Source organism: Drosophila hydei, unplaced genomic scaffold (genome assembly GCF_003285905.1).
Source record: "Drosophila hydei strain 15085-1641.00,03,60 unplaced genomic scaffold, DhydRS2 tig00000237-arrow-arrow-pilon, whole genome shotgun sequence".
Lineage (NCBI taxonomy): Eukaryota > Metazoa > Arthropoda > Insecta > Diptera > Drosophilidae > Drosophila > Drosophila hydei.
Genome location: NW_022045691.1, coordinates 2,081,472 through 2,104,673, shown reverse-complemented (window position 1 = coordinate 2,104,673; position 23,202 = coordinate 2,081,472). Strand labels below are relative to the sequence as shown.

Below are 23,202 nucleotides of genomic sequence, written 5' to 3'. Positions count from 1 at the left end.
GACTTAAGCAAAGTGTTTGCAAAGAAATTGACCAAAAAAAAAATATATAAAAAATAAATAAAAATTATTAAAAAACGAAAACAAACGACACAGATTTTGGAACTTAATATATATTTTTGGAATTTCTTTTACACACACACGCACATACAGATTTTTTTCGATATATTTTTTTTGAGTGAAAGTGAAGCAGGGCAGGGCGAACGTGCCCCATCAATTTGTGCGATATTTTTTTTGTTTTTTTTTTTTCTTCTCATTTAAATCATGCGCATACAACGCATGCTGCCGCTGCCGCTGCCGTTGCTGTTGCTAGCGCTGGCAGCGAGCGTCACGCTGGCGGCCATTGACAGCAAGGACAACAAGTCCTCGCCTATCATCAGCCCCGATCAGCACAATGTCATCAACTTGAGCCTACAAACGGAAACTAACAATAACAACATCAATGGGAACAGAAGCAGCAGCAGCGACACCAACGTAAACTTCGACCTGACGCGCAGGCAACGACTTCGCGATGCACTCAATGTCTTCGATCTGTCGCTGCTAGCGCCGCAGTGGCCACGCCTCGAAGCCACACGCATGCTGAGCGTCAACTGCACAAAAGATATGCGCAGCTATCTGCACGGCCTGACCGATGCCACAATGTGGGCTGTCAAAAGTAAGTACAAGCGCATTAAGTGAGAACAGATGCGACATTACAAGTGCAAGTGCAAATGGGAACAGTCATTGGCTGCGTTCGCTATTAATTTTGAGAGAACAGCAGAACTTTAATGTGATTCAATGTGACAGTGATTCCAATTGGAAGTTATGGAAGTTGTGTAACAGCAGTAAATAGGACTAGTATGTATCCGTTAGGAAATGGGAACAGCTAATTGGCTGCTGATAAAGAGGAAAATAATTGTTGTAATTGAGATTGCCAAGGAAAATCATCCAGGAACTATTGTAAATATGTAAATAAAAAATATGTAAATATGTATGTAATATGTAAATTTGATATAAGATATCTTGTATTGATGCTATCAAAGAGAAAGTCTAATATTTTCATTATGATAAATTAGGGAAGGCAATATAATTCTAGGCACAGTTCATGATAGATAGGACGAAAAATTACCATATACAAATATCTTTCTCATTCGTTTGCTATATTCAACCTTAGCGCAACCCAATCTCAACAAGTTACTTTTGGATCACACATATTTCACTTCAAGCAGCTAGTTCAAGCTGACAAATATTCCCATTGGGAAATCTATAAACATCAAAACTATCGAGCATTATCCATTAGCTGAGCAATCGAGCAAAGTGCCAAATCGTATTCGATTAACATTTATGCATTGATCGGTTTTTCAGATTCATGTATTAAGTTATTTATATAAACTTTATGGCTGACAGTTATTAGTGTTTGATTGCTGTTGCTGTTGCTGCTGCTGCTGCTGTTGCTGGTTGACTTGGCTTAGTGCATGTGAACGTGTCGTTTAGTTTAGCGCATTCTCCACATTTCAAGTTTTTCGGATCTGCATAGAGTCGGTTTGGTTGGTTTCATGCATGCGCCGCTGGCTGTGGACGCCCAAGGTCGCAATTAGTTCTTGCCCGACTACAACAACTTGCAACCAGCAACAACAACAGCAACTCAATTGTGCATTTTGATTTGTAGTTTAGTTTAGTTGTTATGCTCGCTCAGGCAGGTGACAGAAAAGTATATTCCGTGCGTTTGTCTGTCTAGAGACTTTAACCTGTTGAGCTATTTGCGATGCATCAACTGGGAGGCGTGGCATGTCGGGCACAGTTGACCTTCGCTATAGGTTGATTGAAAATCGAGTATTGCAGCTGTGGCTTACAGTTGATCTCGGCTGGAAACTAAAGCATAATATGGGAAAGAGACTTGTCACAAAGCTGCTCAATAGATCCATTGCTATTTATATATAAGACGACTAGGCAATCCAAACTGTGTCGACCTACGCCCACAGCTGCACCCTATTAAGATATTGCACTGCCCTTGTTTGTCGACTCGAATTCGATAAATTGGATTTGTTTTTTGGACCGTGAACGAGTATTATGCAGTCTGGTTAAGGCGAACGTCCTTGTTGTTGTTTTTGTTGCTGTTGCTTCGATTCGATTTGCTTAGTAATTTACATTTTCAGTTTTCGGTTTTCGGTTTTCGGTTTTCGGCTTTTTGGCAAATCGTTTGGTCATTATGTCAGCCTGAACAATAGCCCCCTGTAACTGTAAGTGGATATTGCGCATAATGCAACACGGCATATCATATCACTTTTTTGGGGGCAACGCGCATGCGCATGCGCGTTCACATTCACGTTCACTCCTGTCAAAGAGTTAACCAACAGTTGAACTGGCTGTCTAACTAGTTTGCGTCACGCTCATGTTCTCTGTCTGTCTGTCAAAGTTGAGTGGGCAGTTCATCCAACTGTTAAGTATTCTGTTATTTATGGCTAATGGGATGCTCGCGCCAGTGTTGCCACCTGGCCGAATGCACTCTGAAAAAGCTTGGGCATAGACCAAAGTATTTGGCATTTGCTCAGATTTGGTTAACATTTATTATTTGGCGCTGTCACCAGAAATTTAACTAAACATCAATTAACTTCTGCGACGTTAGATTGGACAGTTATTTGGACGTTGCCACCTAGTTGAACAGTTGATGACTGCCCAAATTATGTTCCTTGAATTCAATTGAATAGAGACTTAAATGAACTTCGACATGCAAGTTAGTTCATTGACAGTCAGTTGAGCTTAGTGATGTTGCCAGCTTGGGGAAAATGATAACATATGACCCCACTAAGCTGAATTTGTGTGTCTGGAATTCATTGCCAAGATTTTAATATATAACATGAACTTTAACAGGTACCTGGTAAGTTGGTTAGCTACCTCTGCTGTCTGCAGCTTCTTTAATTAAATCAAATGCAATTTACATGTTAGCTATCTAACATGAACTTAGTCTATAGCTGGTAAACATTTAACGTGAACTTTAACAGGTACATGGCAAATCACTTAAAAGAAACCAAATTCAATTCATATGAAAAGTAATTTTGCTTGATAACTACAACTAGCTGTCAAGTAGTTAACATGCACTTTAACAGGTACATGGTAAACACAATGCACAGCCTGACAACAGCTGCAAATTCAGCTTCAGCTTGTTGCAAGGCAAAACCAAATGATGAATAAATGTTGTGCGACGAGTTTTTGGGTTTTTTATGGTTTCTCTTGAATTTGTTGGATTTGGTTGCGCCAGCGATTGGAGTGCATGCCACGCCCCCTCCATTGGCTGCCGCAGTGACCAACTGACCAACTGGCCAACCGAGTGACTGACTGACTGACTGACTGACGGAGCGAGCCAGTCCGAATCCGAGTTCGACTGACCAACTGACAAGAGTGAATGTGAGTGTGTCTTTCTGTTGGTTATGCAATCAATTAACACGAAAACACATTCAAGACGAGACGCAAAATGAAAGAGAAAAACAACAGCAACAACAACAACAACAGCAACAGTATTTTAGTTGCTTTCAAAGTTTCACTGACTAGCAAGTAAGAGTGCTCTATTTAGTAGGGAGTGAACGACTAGCAACTACCGCGAACTTCGTCAAAGATAGAAAAAGAGAGAGAGAGGTGAGAAAGAGAGAGAGCAGCGAAAAGGAATAAATTTAGAAATGCAGTAAAGAACAGAGACGAGTAGAGGAGCGAGAAGAACGATTCAGAAGAGAAAAGACGAGCAATAATTGAAAGAGAAGAGAAAGAGGAATTAGTGAAAGAATGGAAGAAAAGAGAAGAGAATATAATTAAAGGGTAAGAAATAAAAGGGATACAAGAGAGAGAGAGAGAGAGAGAGAGAGAGAGAGAAGAAGAAGTTTTATATCGATCCTAATCGATTTGATGACGATGACCTAAAATCGTATAGCTAGAGTTGATACCATTGATACTATTGATAGATTCGCGTATGCAATGTAAAGTCTCTAAGTCCAGCAAGTCTGCTGCTCAATACTTACAAGGTATTCGCGCTTAGTTGCTTATTATATGTACAAACAGTTTGTGTTTTATTTATTCTTTTGATATTCTCTATTCGCTCTTCATACTCCTAACCACATTCATTGGCTTTAACTAGCTTTAATTGTGCGCTAAGCGTTTTTCTGTTTTGTTAACTACTTTTGCCTTTGATCACGTCATAGTCGATGTCTCGGAAAGAGACTTAAAAGCCAAGACCAGCCTCAAATGGCCAAGATCAATGGCCAATCATGCAGGTCGCATTGCTCCGATACCTTTACTTCACCCCTCCGGCTGCAATAGACTTTATCTTTGTGCTCGTAGTGCAATACAGGTCAAGGCTTAATGCAGTTCGTGAACTAGTTCGAAATTCCTATTCTTATACCACTACGAATTCAGCTTAAGCTTGCAAATTAGTCGAAGCCAATAATCAGTCGGTTCATAGGTCAGAAAGTTGTTTGAACCTCATTCAGGTTTTTCATTACTTAACTAGTTGCAAAGAACTTCTCTACATTGCTAAGCTACATATGGAGCGGCTTTTTGTTAGAGTTATGGTTCAGACACGCTGCAAAATAAATAATCAACAACTCGAACCAAGAACTTGGCAATCGTTGCTCGCTTTTCCTTTACATTTATAACAACTTTGATTAACTGTTATGCATTTCAATTTAAATTGAAATTCGAATGAATTTTGTATTATGCAAACTTTACTTTGAGGGATGATGGGATGAGCATGAATACAGCCATCGTTGCTTACTTTAAGCCAACACCAGGAAATATTCATAGTGCCGTTTTAACTGAATTAAATAAGCCAATTTGTATTTTTTCCTTGGCTTAAGTCTTGGCAAATGTTGCCCAATATCTGGCTTATATCAATCCAATGCCAAGAATTTGTATATCATATGATGTTTGTACACTATCTATATAAATATATCTCTAAATACATATCTCTAGCATCTATATACACATCTTCATCTATATACGATGTCATGCTAAGTACTTCTATAGGTTACAGAGGGGTGTATAAGCTATATCTACATAGATACAATGTCAACTTGTTTCGCGCACTTGCATACTCTCAGCATGTTTTGTCTTCGCCTTTTTGGTTAACGTTCTGAGTTGTTGCTTTTGGTGGCAACTACGCTCCGTTGCCTTTTGGCAGTTTGTTGAAATCAATTGGCCACCAGCTTGGACCCCTGCAGCTCCCCCCTCCCCCTGTCCACTCTATGCACTCCCCACCCTCCTCTCGTTGCATTTTAAAGCTGTTTTGTTAGCTCGACTTGGCTACGACTTGGATGAAGGCCAATTGCTTGGCTAGACACGGTTTAGCTTGAGTTGGCTTGGCTGGTTCTGGGCCATGGCATGCGCACAAATCCTGGCAATGAAATGCAGTTGCTCTCTTTTCTAGCTGTTGCTGTGGCTTTTGCCGCTGTTGCATGTTTGGCCAAGGCTTTTGTGGAAACAAACGCAAACAAAAAGTGCGAGCAAAAAAGCAAATATTTGCTTTGACTGAGCATAAGTCGATTTAGACTGTGGCTGATTATATGTGTGCTTATATAAATCTAAGTTTGGTTACATATATATGAAGTGTTTGTATGTGTGTTGTGCAAACTTCCTGCTGGCTGCTTTCGCATCAGTTTTTGCTTTTTTTTCCTGGAAGTTTGTCTTCACTTTGGCAGCAATTGCAAATTTTGTCGATTACCAAACGAATTCGTTTTGATGCTGACCTCGTCTTGTATTAAAACCAAAAGACAATCAAAATATATATTCATATATATATATATATATGTATATAAACAGTTATAATCAAAAGTCCAAATTGCTGTTGGCCGTTTGGTCGCTTGGCTGCAAATTGGCAAATGGCTTGTGGCTCGTGCCTGGCCTGTTTTTATTTTTTATGTTTATTGCGGACAATAGCCACAATTTTTAGGCCAATATACTTAGACGACTTTGGATTGGACGGCAGGGAGGGGCGGCAAGGGGGCGTGGGGCATGGCAGCTAGCAATTACAGTCTTTGTGCAAAATGAAACGTCACGCAACATAATTTCTACTGCTTTCCCATTGTTGTTGTTGTTGTACGGCAGCAGCAACAAGAAAAAATTAAGAAGAAGAAGACGAAGAAGAAGCAGAGACAGTCACACATACACACACACAGGCAGGCATTGCACAACAAATAAACACGCCAAGTCAGCAGCAACAACAATTGCAGCCTGTCAGCCTGCGCTGGTCAGGCAGCGACGTCGGCAGCGCTAAGCTTATGTAATTTAAGTTTAATTTGATTGTTGCAATGTCTTGCAGTTTTTTTGCTGTTGTTGTTGCTTTGGCGAAAACAAAATTATGGCACAGGCAAATGTGCGTTCGTTTATGTTGTTGCTGCTGCTGCTGCTGTTGCTGTTGCCGTCGTTGCTGCTGCTGCTAGCAGGCACAACAACGGTTCAAATTGTGTGGCAGCCACTTTCAACTTTGACCGCGTTTTCCTCTTGTTTAATTTCATTTTTGTTTCGTTTTCAGCTTCACACACCAAAAACAAAAGACTTAGGCAACGAACTTGCTCGGCTAGAGCAATTTTTCTTATTATTGTTTCTATTGTCGTTTTTGTTGTTGTATTCAACGCAATTTAAGCTGGCACTTGATCATGAATTATGGCGTAAAACATCTGTTGCAATTCCCGCCCGATTTCCATTTTCATTTCATTTTGTTGAGCGACAAATTTGTGTAGAGCTGCGAGAAAAGGAAGATTAAAAATGGTTTAATAGGCTTGATGATGCTTATAAAAAAGCTTAGATCGTGTGGTAAGAAATATAATAAAAAGTATATTTAACTACAGACAGTTGATGTAAGGCATTAGAGCAAGCAAATGGAGCAGATATAAATGAAGCACGGTATATGGTATTATATGATAAGTTCTTATGAAAGAAGAGCGACTAAGCTCTGACTGCAACTATTTATAAGCTTAAAGCTAAAGTTTCTTACTAATGGGAAACATTTTAGAAAAATAGTTCCAGCAAAAGAGAGATGATGCGAGAGAGTTAATAGGGGATCATATCACCGATGGAGGATACACAAAGTAGCTCAAAGGATCGGAAGAGCGAGATACAGTGATCTATGCATTCAAGATTAACACTATTTTATTTACTAGAAACCCTTGTCTTATATACCCAACGTAAGAATCTTAAACTTACTTCCAGTCAGATCTCTACAAAGGTGTTGCTGCTCTTCTCAATGCTTGATCTAGATTCTTATCGATTGCATGGCTTTCCCATCTTTCATTATTACGATTATGAGATAGCTTAAGTGAGCTGAAGCTCTTCTTTTTAGTAATGTCAAGTGTTCATGCTTGAACATACTGCCAGGGGCTTGGCTTGTCATTGTTGGATTACCAAACATTTTTGGATCAAGCTTCGCTCCATAATTGTATTTATATCATACTTTTATATTTATCTAGAAAGGGCTTTGATGAGAAACAATAGCTATAGTTAAGCTCAGCTCAACTCTTATTATCTCCAACTTACAGTTTTTTTTTATTAATTTTCTTTATAATTCAGTTCATCTACTCAGAGAGATCTGCAGGGCAAGATGTGTTTAAAATGTAATCGTTTTTCTTCAGCATTTCATTTCATTTCTTTGATGAATATGATAATTTTAATGGACGGCGTTGCGTTAAGTGTGAACCAGTTTCTGCACATTATATTGGGCTCGACTGGTCGGGTTATGCAATCGAACACTTGATGGATGCCATATTTGATTACACGCACATAATATTTGCACTTGACATGCAATTTGGGACCTGTCCAGAGCTGATGATGATGATGAAGATGGCGATGATGATGTCGCCGGATTTCGCTTGCAACTCTGGCAATTTGTGAATCGCAGCAACGTGTTTGGCTCTGATGCTCATATAAGTTGGCTGCTTATAGCATACGGAATGGCCGAGCTAAAGCGTTAATCAGACATCGCCAATCGGTTATCGTAATCGTAATCGAATTCGTAATTGCAATAGCTTATCGACCTTCAAGCTTAATGCGTCGCGTGATCTTGGCTAAGCTCTGACTTTAGTTAATCGAACGATTTCTATGTCGCGCTTGTTGCACTCGAAGGTTCCTTCAGACCGATATTAACATATAGTATAGATATATATATGTATATATATACATGTATGTATATATCCCTTGTTTCTATGGCAAGTGCAAGTGCATTCGCTTGCTTTTTGGCTTGGCCCCATTTTCGACTTGACACTGAGACGGACCCGACCGAGCCGGGCCGGGTAAAAGTCTTGTCGAAAACGTCGCTTCCGTTAGGTAAAAGCCACTTGGCACGTGCCTCAAATTGAAATGATCGAAATTGGAATCGGTTATGAAATTGGCTAACAGCAACAATTTGCATGCGCCCTCTATTTGGGGTTATTGACCATAATCGCGTTCGGGCCATTTGATAATTACGCAGCAGGCAGCAGGCAGCAATCGCAGCTGATATAACTGCGCAAATGGCCAACGAAAAAGGCCAGACCAAATGGTCAGATCGTTGGATCGACTGGGCTATATCAGCGACATAAACGTTTTATTGTTTTTCCTATTGTCTATTACAAATTATTGAATGTAAGTGCGTCATATGTTAATTAATAAGTAGCCTCAGTGAGCTTGGAAGCTATAATTAGAATGGAATGTATAGAGATAGACTGAAATAGTTTTATGAATTTTATCAAGAATCTTAATAGACTTCAGCTTGCTTAGTCTTAGAGCACTTGCATACCAAATTTCGTAAGTCTAGCTCTAATAACTCCCGAGTTCATTGAGGCTGTATAGCAGAAGAAAGAGACGAATAGATCAGCCCATATAAAGCATAAAGCTCTATAGAATTCTCTTTGCAATTCGATCCGTTTTTCAAGATATTCCCAAACAAACTGACAACTTATATGCACAGTTATTCAGTTATTCAATCTGTCGAAAATATATAATGCATAAGAAGAAAAAGAAGAAGAAACCCCATTAGATTTTCCCACAATAATAAGTTAATTAATCCATTCATTAGACAAGATGAATCGATTCAGCAATTGCTGTAATTAGAAAATATAGAAACCTTTAATGCAGCTAATTTACGTTGTTCGATCTATAGAGAATATATAGATATATGCATATATATATGTAGTACACAGTACATTTATCGATAATTGATTTGTAATTTTCAGAATGACTGTTTGACATTTGGTTACAAATGAAGATTTCACATGAACATTTCGTTTGGCTAATTATTCTGTGGAATGCCATTAACAGTGTTAATAGTGTTATTAATGGCACTGCAGATGCAGCCCTGAGCTGAGCAAATAAGCTCGTGCACAGACTTATATCTCTGTCCATCTGCCACGCATGTTACGCAAAGCCTTCAGATCGTGCAGAGCTGTGTGCGGCGCAGCCTCCGAAGGGGGGCGTGGCGGGGCCAGAGGAAATACCAGTTAGTCATATACCAAAAACGGGTCGTCACTGGCAATGGCTAAAGTCGAAGTTGCCTTTGCTGCTGCTGCGGCTGCTGCGACTGCGACTGCGACTGCTGCTGAAGATGCAGCTGACCTTGTGCTGAATCTCCGCCAGATGCGAGAGCCGAAATAAACTTATATGAAACGGAATAATAAATGAAAACCAAACAGAAACCATATCAAAGCAAAGACACCCGCTCTCGCTCGCTCGCTCTCTCTCTCTCTCTCTCTCTCTTACTCTTTCGCACACATCTGCTTTATCTGTCGCTTGCGAATTGGAGCACGAATTGCTGTCAATGTTCGCGGCGAAAGCGCCAGCGGCAATTGTTGCTGCTCATCGTGTTGTTTCCGCTGCTGCTGCTGCTGCTGCTGTTGACAGCGTCTGTCAATTGTCTAATATTTGGCATTGTCAGCGTAGGCGACACAACAGCAACATATTGCTCTTGAACCCCAGCAGCAACAGCGAAAACTGAAACAATAGCTACGCTACGCTATCGGCTGCAAATGTTGCTGGTGGGCGAAACAGCAGCAACATATTGCTCTTGAACTCCGACAACAACATCAGCAATATATTACCTTGGCAACAACAGCAACAATTCTTTTACTAGCAACAAGAGCAATAGCTAGACCCACAGCTGCAACAGCAGCAACATATTGTTGTTTAGCGCCAACAGCAACATATGACTCTTAAACCTCGACAGCAGCAGCTGTGGCAGTAACAAGATCAGCAACATTGGGTTGGTTGTTGGCCAAGACAGCAACATTTTGCTCTTGAACCACAGCAGCAGCAGCAGCAGCAACAACAACTTCTGCCCAACAGACAGCAACATTGACATTGAAACTGACAGTGCGTTGTCTCAGTTTCACGACCTGAATAACAAATGCAAAGCGGCACGGCAGCAATTGTTGCTCTTGTACAATAAATTGTAATAGGGAAGTTAGGCGAAGATTTGTCAGCTGCAGCCAGGCGCGAAGACGTTGTCATATCAAGGCTTAGACGATCTTTCGAGGCGTGGCCGAGCATTAAATTGCCCAAAACAAAACAAAAACCTTTGATGTGACTCAATTAGGCAACAGCAACAGCAACGACGACAGCGAGAGCAGCAACACTTTTTGAGTTATTTCAAGCATTCAATTGCTAAGTTCAGATCATAAAACTGATTAGCTGCTGCCACGTAACTCGAGATCATCAAAAGTTTTTTGAATCAACTTTTTTATAGGACTTCAAGCTGAAATTGTTTTTAATCATAATCAAACTTTTACTACAACATAAGCTTAGCTTGACTGCAGTTGAGCCAAAGCCTTGATGTGATATGAAATATAACTGCATGGATTACTCAAGCGATCAAAAACTATCGACTGGGTGAGCAAGTTGAAGTTGAAGAGATTGCAGAGAGTCTGGAATGCCTTATTTATGAACTTGATGTTATGCAGCATATGATATAATAGAAAAAGATAAAGTTTAAGGTCGATATATCAAACGGTGTGGGTTTTTTGTAGGGTTATCTAATGACTTGATGAGCTGTCGGCTCAAATATGAAAGCAGAGCAAGTGGAGTTTGTCTAGACAGTTTTCTGTAGGAATAAGACTATTTTATGCTTGTTTAACTATTGACAATATAATTAAATATATAAAGGAATATTTAGGCTGCGTCTAAGACTGATCAGAATCCAAGAGGTTGAAAAAACTCTGAAGCATTCATATATAAGCAACTTGTATTAACAATATCTCTAATAGTTATAGTTATAGTTATAGCTATCGATTAAGTCACTTTGCATAGTTCACAGAATCGATGCTTCGATGCCAAGCTTTGCACTTTCCGTAGCTCCTATTAGCAGCAAAAGTTCGAAGTTGCTTTATCTCAAAATTCCTCCCTATTAGGCAGCAAGACCTTTGGCTCTTTGGCCCTCTGAAACTGAAACTTAAATTGTTATAAACGTGTTCCAGGTGTAGTAAAAGTATTTAGTAAACATAGCTTAGAGGCAAGAAAGCAAACAATTTAATAGCCTTCTGTTTCTTCAGTTCAAATTCCATGCTTGAGCTGCTGCGTGCGTGTTCTCAGATAGTTTTGCCCGCCAGACGCAGTCGATTACATAAATCGCCGCGATTAACTGGAGCAGCCATAGAAATTGCGTGAAGTACCTTGAAATCGTGTTGAGTCGTCAGCAAATTGCTGTGAGTCAGGCACAGACGTAGGCATAGCCCCAACGATCTCCCAACTGATACAACTAATACATCGTTAGAGTCATTTATGACAAAGCCGAGAATCAAGTCAACAGCGAGACAAATTAATGAGTGCCTCAGGTGCCAGCTGTATTAATTATTATTTCATTAGCAAAGCTTGTTCGGATCATGTGAAAACTAGACGAAAAAGATCTTTGAAATAATAATTATATATTGAAGAAGCCTAAATGAAGCGAAGTATATGTAATCAAGTTAGAAATTCTTAAGCTTGAAGATTTGAGAATTTGATGGAGAATCGTTGTTCAGTATCGGAGAACAAAATACATATCAGATATATAAATAGTATAACAGATATATTATATATAAGTTAGAAGGGCAGGCGAGCTGTGAAGTTAAAGATAATTTCGTGTAGTTAGAGCTAACTCTTTGACGTACTGATCCAACTCAATGACATCATTACTATTATAGTTTATATATACAAAGAGAATCAGCGATCAATTGCTTTGATCTTCTCACACAAATCAATATTGAACTATTTCCCCCAACAGCAACAGCTGAAGCTGCATCAATTATTTGCAAAACTATTGCAAGATCATTGAAGCTTGGAACTAACATAAATTATTGAAGTGCAACTCATATCAATACTGAATCAATATTGAACATTGATAAGTTCCCTTGCCAAACAGGAATACCTGAAACTTGAAGGAAAATGTTACAAGTTTGAAGTGTTGATTGATCATATGATATAAACATAGATGTATACACATATATATATTAAAATTCCATTTAATGATGCCGCCAACAACTCAATGAGACTTAGAACAGCTTTCGACTCTATTGACTCTTCGCGCTGCCAAAGTCTTCCAAACAAACATTGAAAAGTTTTCTTTCAAAATTGGCGCTGAGTAAAGTTTCTATTTTCCTATTGATCTAGTCGAATTTCGTAGAATTTGTAGGCAAATTGTTGGCTCTGCAGCTGCTCGGTCACAAGCGACTACCCAGAAATTTCGATTAGACATTTTGGCAAAGATCTGTTGTAATATTTATTTGGGTTTTCAAAAAGGATTGTCGCCCGCACTCTCGTTCACACCTTTATTGACAATGCTCCAGAGAATGCTGTTAGCTTTCTTTATTTTTTGGGTTCAATGAAGTTTGGCAACCGTAGAATTTGTTTGTTTTCAGAACTTGTTAAGGATTTTGTTAGCTTTGAGTGTTGACAATGCATAAACAGAATACCAAAAGCTGTGTGTGTGAGAGAGAGAGGCGTCTAGCCTAGAAGCCGAAACACACGTAAAGCCCATTGCAGTAAACAGCTTTGAAATTGGGAGTGTAAAAATGATGTCTGAATAGCAGCTGGGTACAATGTTCGGATATCTGCTGGTCGGGCATTGCCGACTATAGCTTTCTCACACATTCGTCATGACCCCTGCGGGCGCAGAGTATAGTCTACACTTCTCTTTGTAGAACAGCAGAGCAATGAGTCAACTTAAAAACTTGCAGTTACCAGAGCTATAAGTGCGACTCGATTGTGAGGTAGAAAAGTGCAATCAATTTATAGAGCAATTCATCGGCGGCTCTCAATATGAAACTGTAATAGATGTGCCCCATTTCAAATAGTCTATAAGACTAGTAGATGTATAGAAATATATAGTCCAACTCTCTTTAGCTTAAAGAGACAAACAGGCAACAAATGGAGAAGAGTACAAAAGCCAATCTACTCTCTTTGCTTTAAGAAATAAATATATATATATATATAAATATATATACATATATATATATATATATATATATACATATATGTCTAGATATATATATAGCAATTTATATATGAATAATCATAATTTCTTTAATGGTTCTGACGCACGTTTTTCGTCTTCTTCTTTCTTTTTATTGTTGCTTTAATTGCGCGCTTTAAATTTGCAACGCGTTGTAAAAATAATAAAACAAATAATAAAAAAAGTTGAAAATAAAAAACAAAAACTATTTTTGTTGTTGCTTTATTTTCATTTATATTTGTTTCGATTTGTTTTGTTTTCAATTTTATTTTTATTTTTTTGCAAACCTTTCGCAATGCTGCGCCGCAGCTCTATAAAAATATTAAGTGTCTCTGACAAGACAACAACTATTCGTTGTTATTGTTGTTGTTGTTGCTATTGTTTGGCGTGTTAAGCACATTATTTATGATTATTTTTGTGCTGCGTTTCATCAATCAAACACGAAAAAATTTCAACAGTTTTATGTGGCTGTCATTTAATGGGCGTTGCGTGTGCCACGCCCAGTCGCCCCCTCTTCCTCTCTCTCTTTCTTTTGTGCTGTAATCGGTGTTAGTGTTAACACCTATGTTGCGCAGGCGCCCCACTTCAATATACCCTATAGATATATATATAAATTTATATATTTCCCTGTCATAACCTCCAATCGCAACTTGACTTGAGCCAAACAGCTCTTGACAATTCGCTGATTGTTTTCAATTGGCGATTTCATTGACACTCAGGTGACAATGACAAAAATAAGAAACACATCTGAATATCCACACACATATATAGAGAGAGAAATACCCCATAAGCGATTGCCAAACATCAGTTCAAGTTTATTGCTGATATATCAGCGAAAACTATTTGTTATGGCTTCCTATGGACAATATTGATTCTCAGTTAGATGAAAATTGCTTAACAACATAATAAATACAAGTCTTTAAAGCATTCTTTCATTGCTCTAGCAGCAGGGTATGATGTATCTATGACCAAGTATGTAACGTGAGCTCTACAAAATTGCACTAGGCATGCATAGGCTTTGGCAGCTGCTCATTATCATAGTCGACAGCATTTTCATAACCTTCAATGATATCTTTATCACTATCTATTGCATTACAGACAATACAGACATCAACATTATGAGTATTATTTGCATTTTTCCATTTCATTATCATTATCATTATCATTATCATTATCATTATCATTATCATTATCATTATCATTATCATTATCATTATCATTATCATTATCATTATCATTATCATTATCATTATCATTATCATTATCATTATCATTATCATTATCATTATCATTATCATTATCATTATCATTATCATTATCATTATCATTATCATTATCATTATCATTATCATTATCAATATCATTATCATTATCATTATCATTATCATTATCATTATCAATATCATTATCAATATCATTATCCTTATCATTATCATTATCATTACCATTATCATTATCATTATCATTATCATTATCATTATCATTATCATTATCATTATCATTATCATTATCATTATCATTATCATTATCATTATCATTATCATTATCATTATCAATATCATTATCATTATCATTATCATTATCATTATCATTATCATTATCAATATCATTATCATTATCAATATCATTATCAATATCATTATCATTCTCATTCTGTTACTCAGTCAAATTTTCATTATTTCATCATTGCCTTGTCATTGATATTATCATCATGATTATTATCATGCCTGTCAGAGTACTGCAATTACTCTTCTGGTACCACACATATCAGTAAACATTAGCCAAACACAAATTTGACAATGTTTTATGACTAAACAATGAGCAGTATTCAAATGTTTTATCTGCAAGCTTATTAAATTCTAAATATTTAAATTTGCATATCAGGTATGTGAGAGACGCCATAAACATATCCAATGTGTCTATGGCTCTTGATGGTGTCTAGGCACAATGTGCTAATACAAACGATTAGATCAATCAAAGGTGTATTCGCTAATACAATCAGTGTACAGACTGATATATAGACTGTTTTATTGATTGAGTGATTGATTGACTGCCTGTATGAGTGACGGCAAATAAGTTAATGCTTCCAAGCAGTTTGAAGGCTGAAACTGCAGTATTTAATAGATCTGTCAACAACTTTCAATTCATTGATTGACTGCCTGAATGAGTGATGGCAAATAAGTTAATGCTTCCAAGCAGTTTGAAGGTTGAAACTGCAGTATTTAATTTTTTTATTAATTTATTTAATTTAATTTATTTAATAGATCTGTCAACAAGTTTCAATTAGGTTAGAGCATGTTGGCTGATCTGATGGTTGTGGACCCCATAACCCCATACCCACCGCTTCGCTCCATGCCCATTGACCGTGTTATTTAGATGATTTTTCGGGTCTCGTCTGTGAAGCGAAGACCTTGCGGCCATACAAGAATTTATATGGGTACAGCAGCTAGAGCTGCGAGTACAAGATCAAATTGAGCTGGGGTTAAACGGTACTCGATGAAAAGAGAGGCTGAGGGGCAGAGAGGGAGAGGGGAGAGACGACACTGGTCCAAGCGCTACCTGGTTGGGCTTTTTCCGGCTGCTGTTTGCTCCGATCGGGCTTTTTGTCATGTACATCGCGGCGCTTACCTTGATGGAGTCTGTGTCTCGCGTCTACTTTGGATCTGTCGACGCTTGATTATTTTTGTTGGGCTGCTTTTGTTGTTGAAGACACGTTAAACGCTTGAATGACACGTTCAATTGAACATGAGACATCACAAAAACAAAACAAAAATGCAGAGAGAAGTGACAAATACAAAATGAAATCTGACTAGTTAGAGGTCCCACAGATCTACGAAGACCTCAGCTCTTACCAAAAAAAAAAAAACCAAAGCAGAGTTGGCCTAACAATTACATAAAAGCCAAGACAACAAAATCCCAAAGCCAACAGAAATCAAATGACCTCAATCGCAAATTAAATTGAAACCGAAAAAAGAAAAAAAAAAAACACAAACAACAGACACACAGAAACAGCAACAAAAACATGTTTAAACATTACAAAAATGTGACAGAGGGTGAGGTAGAAAGACGAATGTTGGCAAAGGGGCCAGAGTGAAAGAGCCACTCCAAAGGGCGGCGAGCGTGTGGGAAAAAAGTAAAAGTGTTCCGACCAAGTGAAGGCAACGAGCAGATGCTCTTCTAAGCTAAGCATGGGCATGGCTACCAATTACATCTTGTCTCGTTGCTACTATCGATATTTATCGATTCAATCATTTAAACCAATCACGCCAAGGGAAAGTAGCAATAGATGGCCTAAGCTTAAGTTAATCATATTTTACAAGCCAAATATACATTCATTTCGATACATGAAAATTTAGTCTCCAAGCTATTATCGATATTTATCGATTATGCCAATATTTTGCAATCAATTGAGCAGTGTGCCATATAAGAAGACTTTCAATCGCTGGTGACATATATGTAATTATCGATTTTTGAGTGTTCGATTTCCGATAAACAATGTCATCGATTTAAATAAACTCTTTGATAGAAAATAATAACTTTTAATATGCTCTCAAAATAAGCAATTGTCATTTCGATATTTATCGATATCGATAGACTTCTAATAATTTTCAGCTGTTGCATTGATATCTATCGATTTGCATGGGTCAAATGAATTATGCAATATTTTTACAGATCTCCGTAATATCAACATGCCAGCCCATTTTGAGCAAGTCTTACAGGGTATTACGCAAATGTGTCAGCCCGGGTTGGTCAAGAATTGCTTTGATTAATTAATAATCGTTGACTAAACAATTAACAATGCGCTAAAATGCTCATCATCACCTCTTTAGCAACTGGCCTGCCCACTCTTCCCACTCTTCATCTGTCTCTGTCTTCCTTTCACTCTCCCTCTTTCTCTGACATCTTGTTCAGAGCTGCCCGGAAAGTTATTCATGTTAAAACCTGCTCATGGTCATGGCCATGGGACGTGGTCTACAAGCAGCTGGCTTAGGCCACGTTTCCCCTTACAAGCTTCCTTCTTCCCCTTTAGCTAAGACCCCTTTCCCCCTTTCCCAGCTGTCCCATGCTACGCCTCTGCAACATACATAAATCTGCGTTTTGGTCAAGTCAAGCGCCAAAAAAACCACCAGCAAAATTTGCGTACAGAGGGAAGTTGCCAGCCCAAATGCCAAAATGTCTGCAACAACAACAGGCAACAACAAAGTATTGCGCAGCTGCAGTTGATATTACTTTATTGTTGCCTGTTGGGAGCTGACGACCAAAGAAACTGGTTGCTGAACCAACTGGCAACTGGTTACAAGACAATTCACAACAACAACAAACAACTGAAAATATATGACAAGCTAAATGGGAGAAGATCGCATGGCCAAAAGAGAAAAAAACTTGAGCTGAAACATAAAGTTCGCATGTGCTTAAATGCGACAACAGCGCGCAACATGTTGCATGTTGGAGAAGTGGTGGGCAGCGAGCGACCGCGCGAGTCGGTGCGGGGCAGAGCTGACAGGGAAGACAGAAACAGAGCCAACAAACAACATTATATAATCAGCAGCAACGGCAACTTTTTTATGTACCAACAGATGCCAGAGACGAAAAGGAAAATCATTTCAAAACCAGCTGAGTAGTGTGAACGACTAGCAGATACCCTGGGCGTTTAAGTAACAACGGCTCTTGATAGATATGCTTTAAGCAATATACATAAAGCTCATTCAAGACTCATGTCTATAAGAACTCCTCAATCCTACACACTTCGCTACGATCCAGTTGGCTTTCCTACGTACAGATCTATCTCTTGTATGCGCCTTACCCACTAGGTCCAAGAAGAGAAGACTGAGAGCTGTGCCACAGCCATAGAACTTCTTTACAGAGCTATCAGAAGCACCTCATCCTCTTTGAATATATCTGAATATTTACCTTTCACTACACTCGATATTTATATAGTGATATTAGCACTACAGGGTGTTTATATTTCTTTTTAACTATGACTCTATAAATAGATACCTATAGATAGACACCTATCTCCATGCCATATAGAGATGTTGGCCCTAAAGTGTGTTTATACACCTCGAAAGTCTACATACTCAATGTATGAGAGCTACTTCAAAATATACAATTGCCAGTAGATAAGAGGGCCTAACCAGGTGTGCTCATCAAAAGTCAAACTTGATTCTGCTCAAGTTTCTGAGACGAAAGGAATTCGAAATGGAAACAAGAATTCTGTTTTGCAGATGAAGGTAAAAGTCATTGTCAAAAAAGGATGCTTCAAAAGTCTAAAGAGTGTCTGGGAGTGAATGAGTTGTACTTTTGGTTATGGTAGCTTTAGTTTTGGAGTGCGTGGATATTAGCTTAAACCTTAGCTGCATATACTCAAAGATTCCCGTTACTCTATGATAGACAATATTCCCCAGTTGGACACTCACTATGTGTACAGGGTAAACGCATGAGTACGCAATTCGCCCAGTAAGGGCCTGACGGGGCGAATGCTAATCGGTCTTGCATTAAATAATGCCCTTCACTTTCAACATTTGCTTGTGCTTTTTGCTTACAGTGGACGATGCTTCCGGACATTACACTTCCGGTTTCTTCTATGGCAACAACTATTGGATGGGTTCATTGGCCCTTTGCGAAGCCATTTACGGCGGCTCCAGCACCATTGACAGCTCCCGCTCCAGTTCTAGCTCCAACAACACCAACGGCGGCAGCAGCAGCAAGGACACCAACAACACGTCGAATGGGAATCGAAACAATGGATTGCCCTTTGCCGAGGCGTATGCCGAGGCCTACAGCAGCGTCTACAATGCGCCGCCTCCCTTTGTGCCGGGCTTCTATGTACTTAAGCTGCAGCTGAATGAAACGATGCCAACAGAAATGGTAAGTCTAAAGTAATTCCAGGCCAAATCTAAGAAAGAGAGCAGCAATTGAATAAGTTAACAGAAAGAGAGTGAGACAGAGCGAGAGAGAGAGGGAAATCATAGAGCTACAATTAAATGATACAAAATATATTTCACAGCGAGAAGCATTTGTAGAAGCTTAATAGCAAGAACTTCTCTAAAGGCTTTTCGCTGCCTTGGCTTATGCCAGACCAGAGATGCAAAGTCAAAATGAAATGCAATTCGAAACTTCACTTCACTTCGCTTCTTGCTTTCAAGGTAAATAAACTCTACGCTTTATATTAGGCGTGTCGACAGAAGCGAGCAGCTAAGTAAGTTGCTCAGTTCAACTAATGTTTCTCCCATTAATTGATTTTGAATACATAACTTGCCATCGTTCACTCACTCTGTCATCAGTATCATGCTGCTCTTAGCTTCCCAGATAAGCTAGCCCCTCACTTAACTTCTTCATTGATTATGACTTACTTAATATATAGATATTTGGATCTAAAATTTGACTATGCATCTAAAAGTAAGACACCCTTTACGCCCTCCTGCTGCCTGCTTTCTACTTAGCTTCTCCCTTGGCGTCTCTTCCGCTAGAGAGTTGACTTCATCTTACAGCTCTACATTGAGCAGTGAAAACCCTTTTTTCTTAAGCCTTAAACTTCTTTCTTTTTTCTTCCGGTCTTACCTTTTACTCTCTTTCCTTTTGCAGCTACGCACTTTATATATGGGCTTGTGTCTACCCTCGAGCTGCAGCATTGCCGATGTACGTCGCATGTCCGGTTTTGCACGCTTGGAGCTGCCCAGCCGTGAGCTGCGCGTGCTCGATATCCGCGTGCCCACGGACAAGGAGTTTAACATTTGGTCGGACAAAACCTTCTGCCTGCTGATGTAAGTAACCCAAAACTTACTTTCAAAAATAAGCGTGAGTCTGTCGCTAATCAACAGCGCAAATAGTGAATGCCACAACTGAACTCCCCTCCCCCGACTGTGCCACCGTTGGCTTAAGCCATTAGCATTTGAAATCGTGTGAAATGCGAGTCCGAAAAAAGAAAAAGAAGCGAAGCTATTCCCGCCACGCCCTCCATTTATTTGATTATCATATTAACATTCTACTTCACTCTCCCTCTCGCCATCTTTCTCTCTCCCTCTGCGTCTGTCTCGATTTAGTGTGGTCTCTTGCATTGTGCTTGGACTGATCTGCTGCGGCACACTCTACGAGATCTATCTGAATCGCCAACTGCAGGAGGCGCTGCGTCTGCAAGACAAGGAAATGATGAACAACAGTGAGACTAGCTCGGGCATAGGCTGTGCTTCCTCCGACTACAGCGACACGATGACTGCCCATGAGGAGGCGTTGAAGCAATCAAATCAATCCGATTCGCTGAAGCAGCTCGATCAGCTGGTACTTCACTTGCCACCCAGCGACAATGACAGCGGCAATGGCCACCATCACGAGCACGAGCATGAACACGAACACGACCACGATCACGAACACGAACTTGAGCATCACGATCATGAGCGCATAAACGTTCATCATCATCATCATCATCATCATCGTCATCATCAAGGGGTCAGCATCGGCAGCACCAGCAGCAGAAGCAGCAGCGGCGGTGTCGTCTCCATTTCGAACAACAAAAACAACAACAGCAACAAGAACAACAGCAACTCAGATGAGCACCTGGAGGGTCACTTGCACGAACCCAAAAAGCTAAGCATCTACTCGGAACTGTTGCTCTCCTTTTCGGCAATTACGAACTTCAATGCCATCTGTGATCGCAATGTGGGCGCCGATACAATACCCTGTATCCATGGCTTGCGCGCCTTCAGCATGGCTTGGGTCATCCTCGGACACACGTGCATTGTGGTCTTCAAATACTCGGACAACATGGAGATGCGCAAGGAGGTCGAACAGAATTTCTTCTTTCAAGCAATCACCAATGGACCATTCAGCGTGGATACCTTCTTCTTCATCAGCGGCTTTCTGATCTCCTATTTGTATTTCCGCACGAATGCCAAGGGCAAACTTAACAAGCTGAGCAAGGGCGCCAATGAATTCACAGCGGGCACCGCTCACTTTTTTGGCTTAGTTGCTTATCGCTTCATGCGACTCACTGCTCCCTACCTGTTCGTGCTGGGTGTGGTCCAAGTGACAATGAGATATTTGGCTGCCTACTCTATATTCGATCCACCAACAATGGACCATGTGACCTGTCCGGACTATTGGTGGCGCAACATTCTCTATATCAATACGCTGTTTCCCGTTGATGAGATGGTGGGTAAATCGCCAATAAAGCACTCGAGAAGTTCTTCGATTGGTCCGAATATAGATCCCTCGACAGATCGTTTGACTGATCCCTCGATAGATTCGTCGATGGATCCCTAGACAGATCCCTTGATAGATCCCTCAGTAGATCCTTCGATAGATCCCTCGAAGGGCCATCCAATGGCCTCTCACACGACCTATCGAGAGATCTCTGGCGCGATCCCTCGAAGTACCTCTCGCTAGCTTCCCTCATAAGCCCCACTAATCTTCTGTTTCCCCTTCTCTGTCTTTCTCTCCGTCTCTGTCTCCCTTTCTCTTTCTCTTACAGTGCATGCTGTGGAGCTGGTATCTGGCGAATGACACGCAGTTCTATATGATCGGCGCTATAATCCTAATTGTGGGCGTACGTCACTTTAAGCTATCGGCTATAACCACATTGGTGTTTTTGGTGCTGTCCTGGATAACCACAGCGGTGATTGCCTTCACGAACAATCACAGGCCCAATACGGATGATCCACTGGCGCTCTTCGACAAAATCTACGATAAGCCCTGGACGAGATTGGGTCCCTATCTAATTGGCATGGCTGTCGGCTGGATACTGTTTCGCACCAATTGCAAGATTCGTTTGCCACGACTAACAGTTGCCACAGCCTGGACGCTGGCAATGCTAAATCTGTTCGTCCTGGTCTTTGGTCTATACCGGGCCGATCTGTCACAGTTTACAGCGGCCGCATATAGCTCGCTCAGTCATTCGGCCTGGGCGCTGTCGCTGGCCTGGATAACCATCGCCTGCTCAACGGGCTATGGCGGCTATATCAACTCGCTGCTATCGGCGCCCTGCTTCTATCCGTTCTCCCGTGTCACCTACTGCGCCTACCTGGTGCATCCCATTGTCATACGCTCCATGGCGCTCAATTCGGATGCGCCGCTCCATCTGGGCGGAGATATGATGGTAAGTAGAACTCCCTCATATTTTTCTTTCCCTTTCGTTCTACATATACCTATCTATCTATGTCTCTCTCTCTCTCTTTCTCTCGGCAGGTCGTCATGTTCTTTGGTCTGACGGTCGCCTCCTATTTCCTATCCTTTGTCGTCTCGATGTCGTTCGAGGCGCCCGTTGTTACAATGCTCAAAATCTTGTCACCTAGTCGAAAAAAACGTCTCGCCTAAGTCCGGGTTCTCCCTTCTTTATTTATGCGAATATCTACTAAATATATATCTACCATATACATACATATATACCATATAGCGAACACTTCCATCATCTCTCTCTATCTCTTACTATTACATTCTCAACCAAAATTGTCCACATATTTATAGCATCGATCGTTCATACATAACCTCTCATTTCGATTCCTTCTGTTTTATTAACATCCTCTATTTGCTAATACACTTTTTATCACAGATTTTTAACAATATATATATATATATATATATATATATATATATATATATATATACTTTACATTTTTTTGTTTCGTAATGTGTACATTTTAGTCGTTTAATTTATTCCAAAGGTTTGGAAATTTTTGTGTGTGACGAAAACATAAATAGTACTTAATAGCTATAATTATAAAAATAAAAAAAAAACGACAAAAAATTCAACTCTAGTACCTAATTTTACAAGTTCATATTGTATATATTTACTAAAT

General features: G+C 39.8%; 1 protein-coding gene across 1 annotated transcript; it reads left to right on the top strand.

Annotated features, from left to right (window-relative positions):
• The first annotated feature begins 155 nt into the window (after nt 1–155).
• Nucleotides 156–22,902, top strand: LOC111604871. The gene is made up of 7 exons (XM_023323111.2): nt 156–652; nt 18,957–19,279; nt 19,997–20,175; nt 20,455–20,809; nt 20,933–21,559; nt 21,879–22,502; nt 22,592–22,902. The coding sequence occupies exons 1-7, from the start codon at nt 262–264 to the stop codon at nt 22,718–22,720; spliced, it is 2,628 nt and encodes an 875-aa protein (XP_023178879.2). The 5' UTR covers nt 156–261; the 3' UTR covers nt 22,721–22,902.
• The last annotated feature ends 300 nt before the right edge of the window (nt 22,903–23,202 follow it).

Excerpts from the sequence above, each read along its gene's own strand:
- LOC111604871 (XM_023323111.2), top strand. The coding sequence starts at position 262 with ATGCGCATACAACGCATGCTGCCGCTGCCGCTGCCGTTGCTGTTGCTA. Across the intron at positions 19,280-19,996 it reads AAACGATGCCAACAGAAATG|CTACGCACTTTATATATGGG; the intron begins GTAAGTCTAAAG and ends TTCCTTTTGCAG. Across the intron at positions 20,176-20,454 it reads AAAACCTTCTGCCTGCTGAT|TGTGGTCTCTTGCATTGTGC; the intron begins GTAAGTAACCCA and ends GTCTCGATTTAG.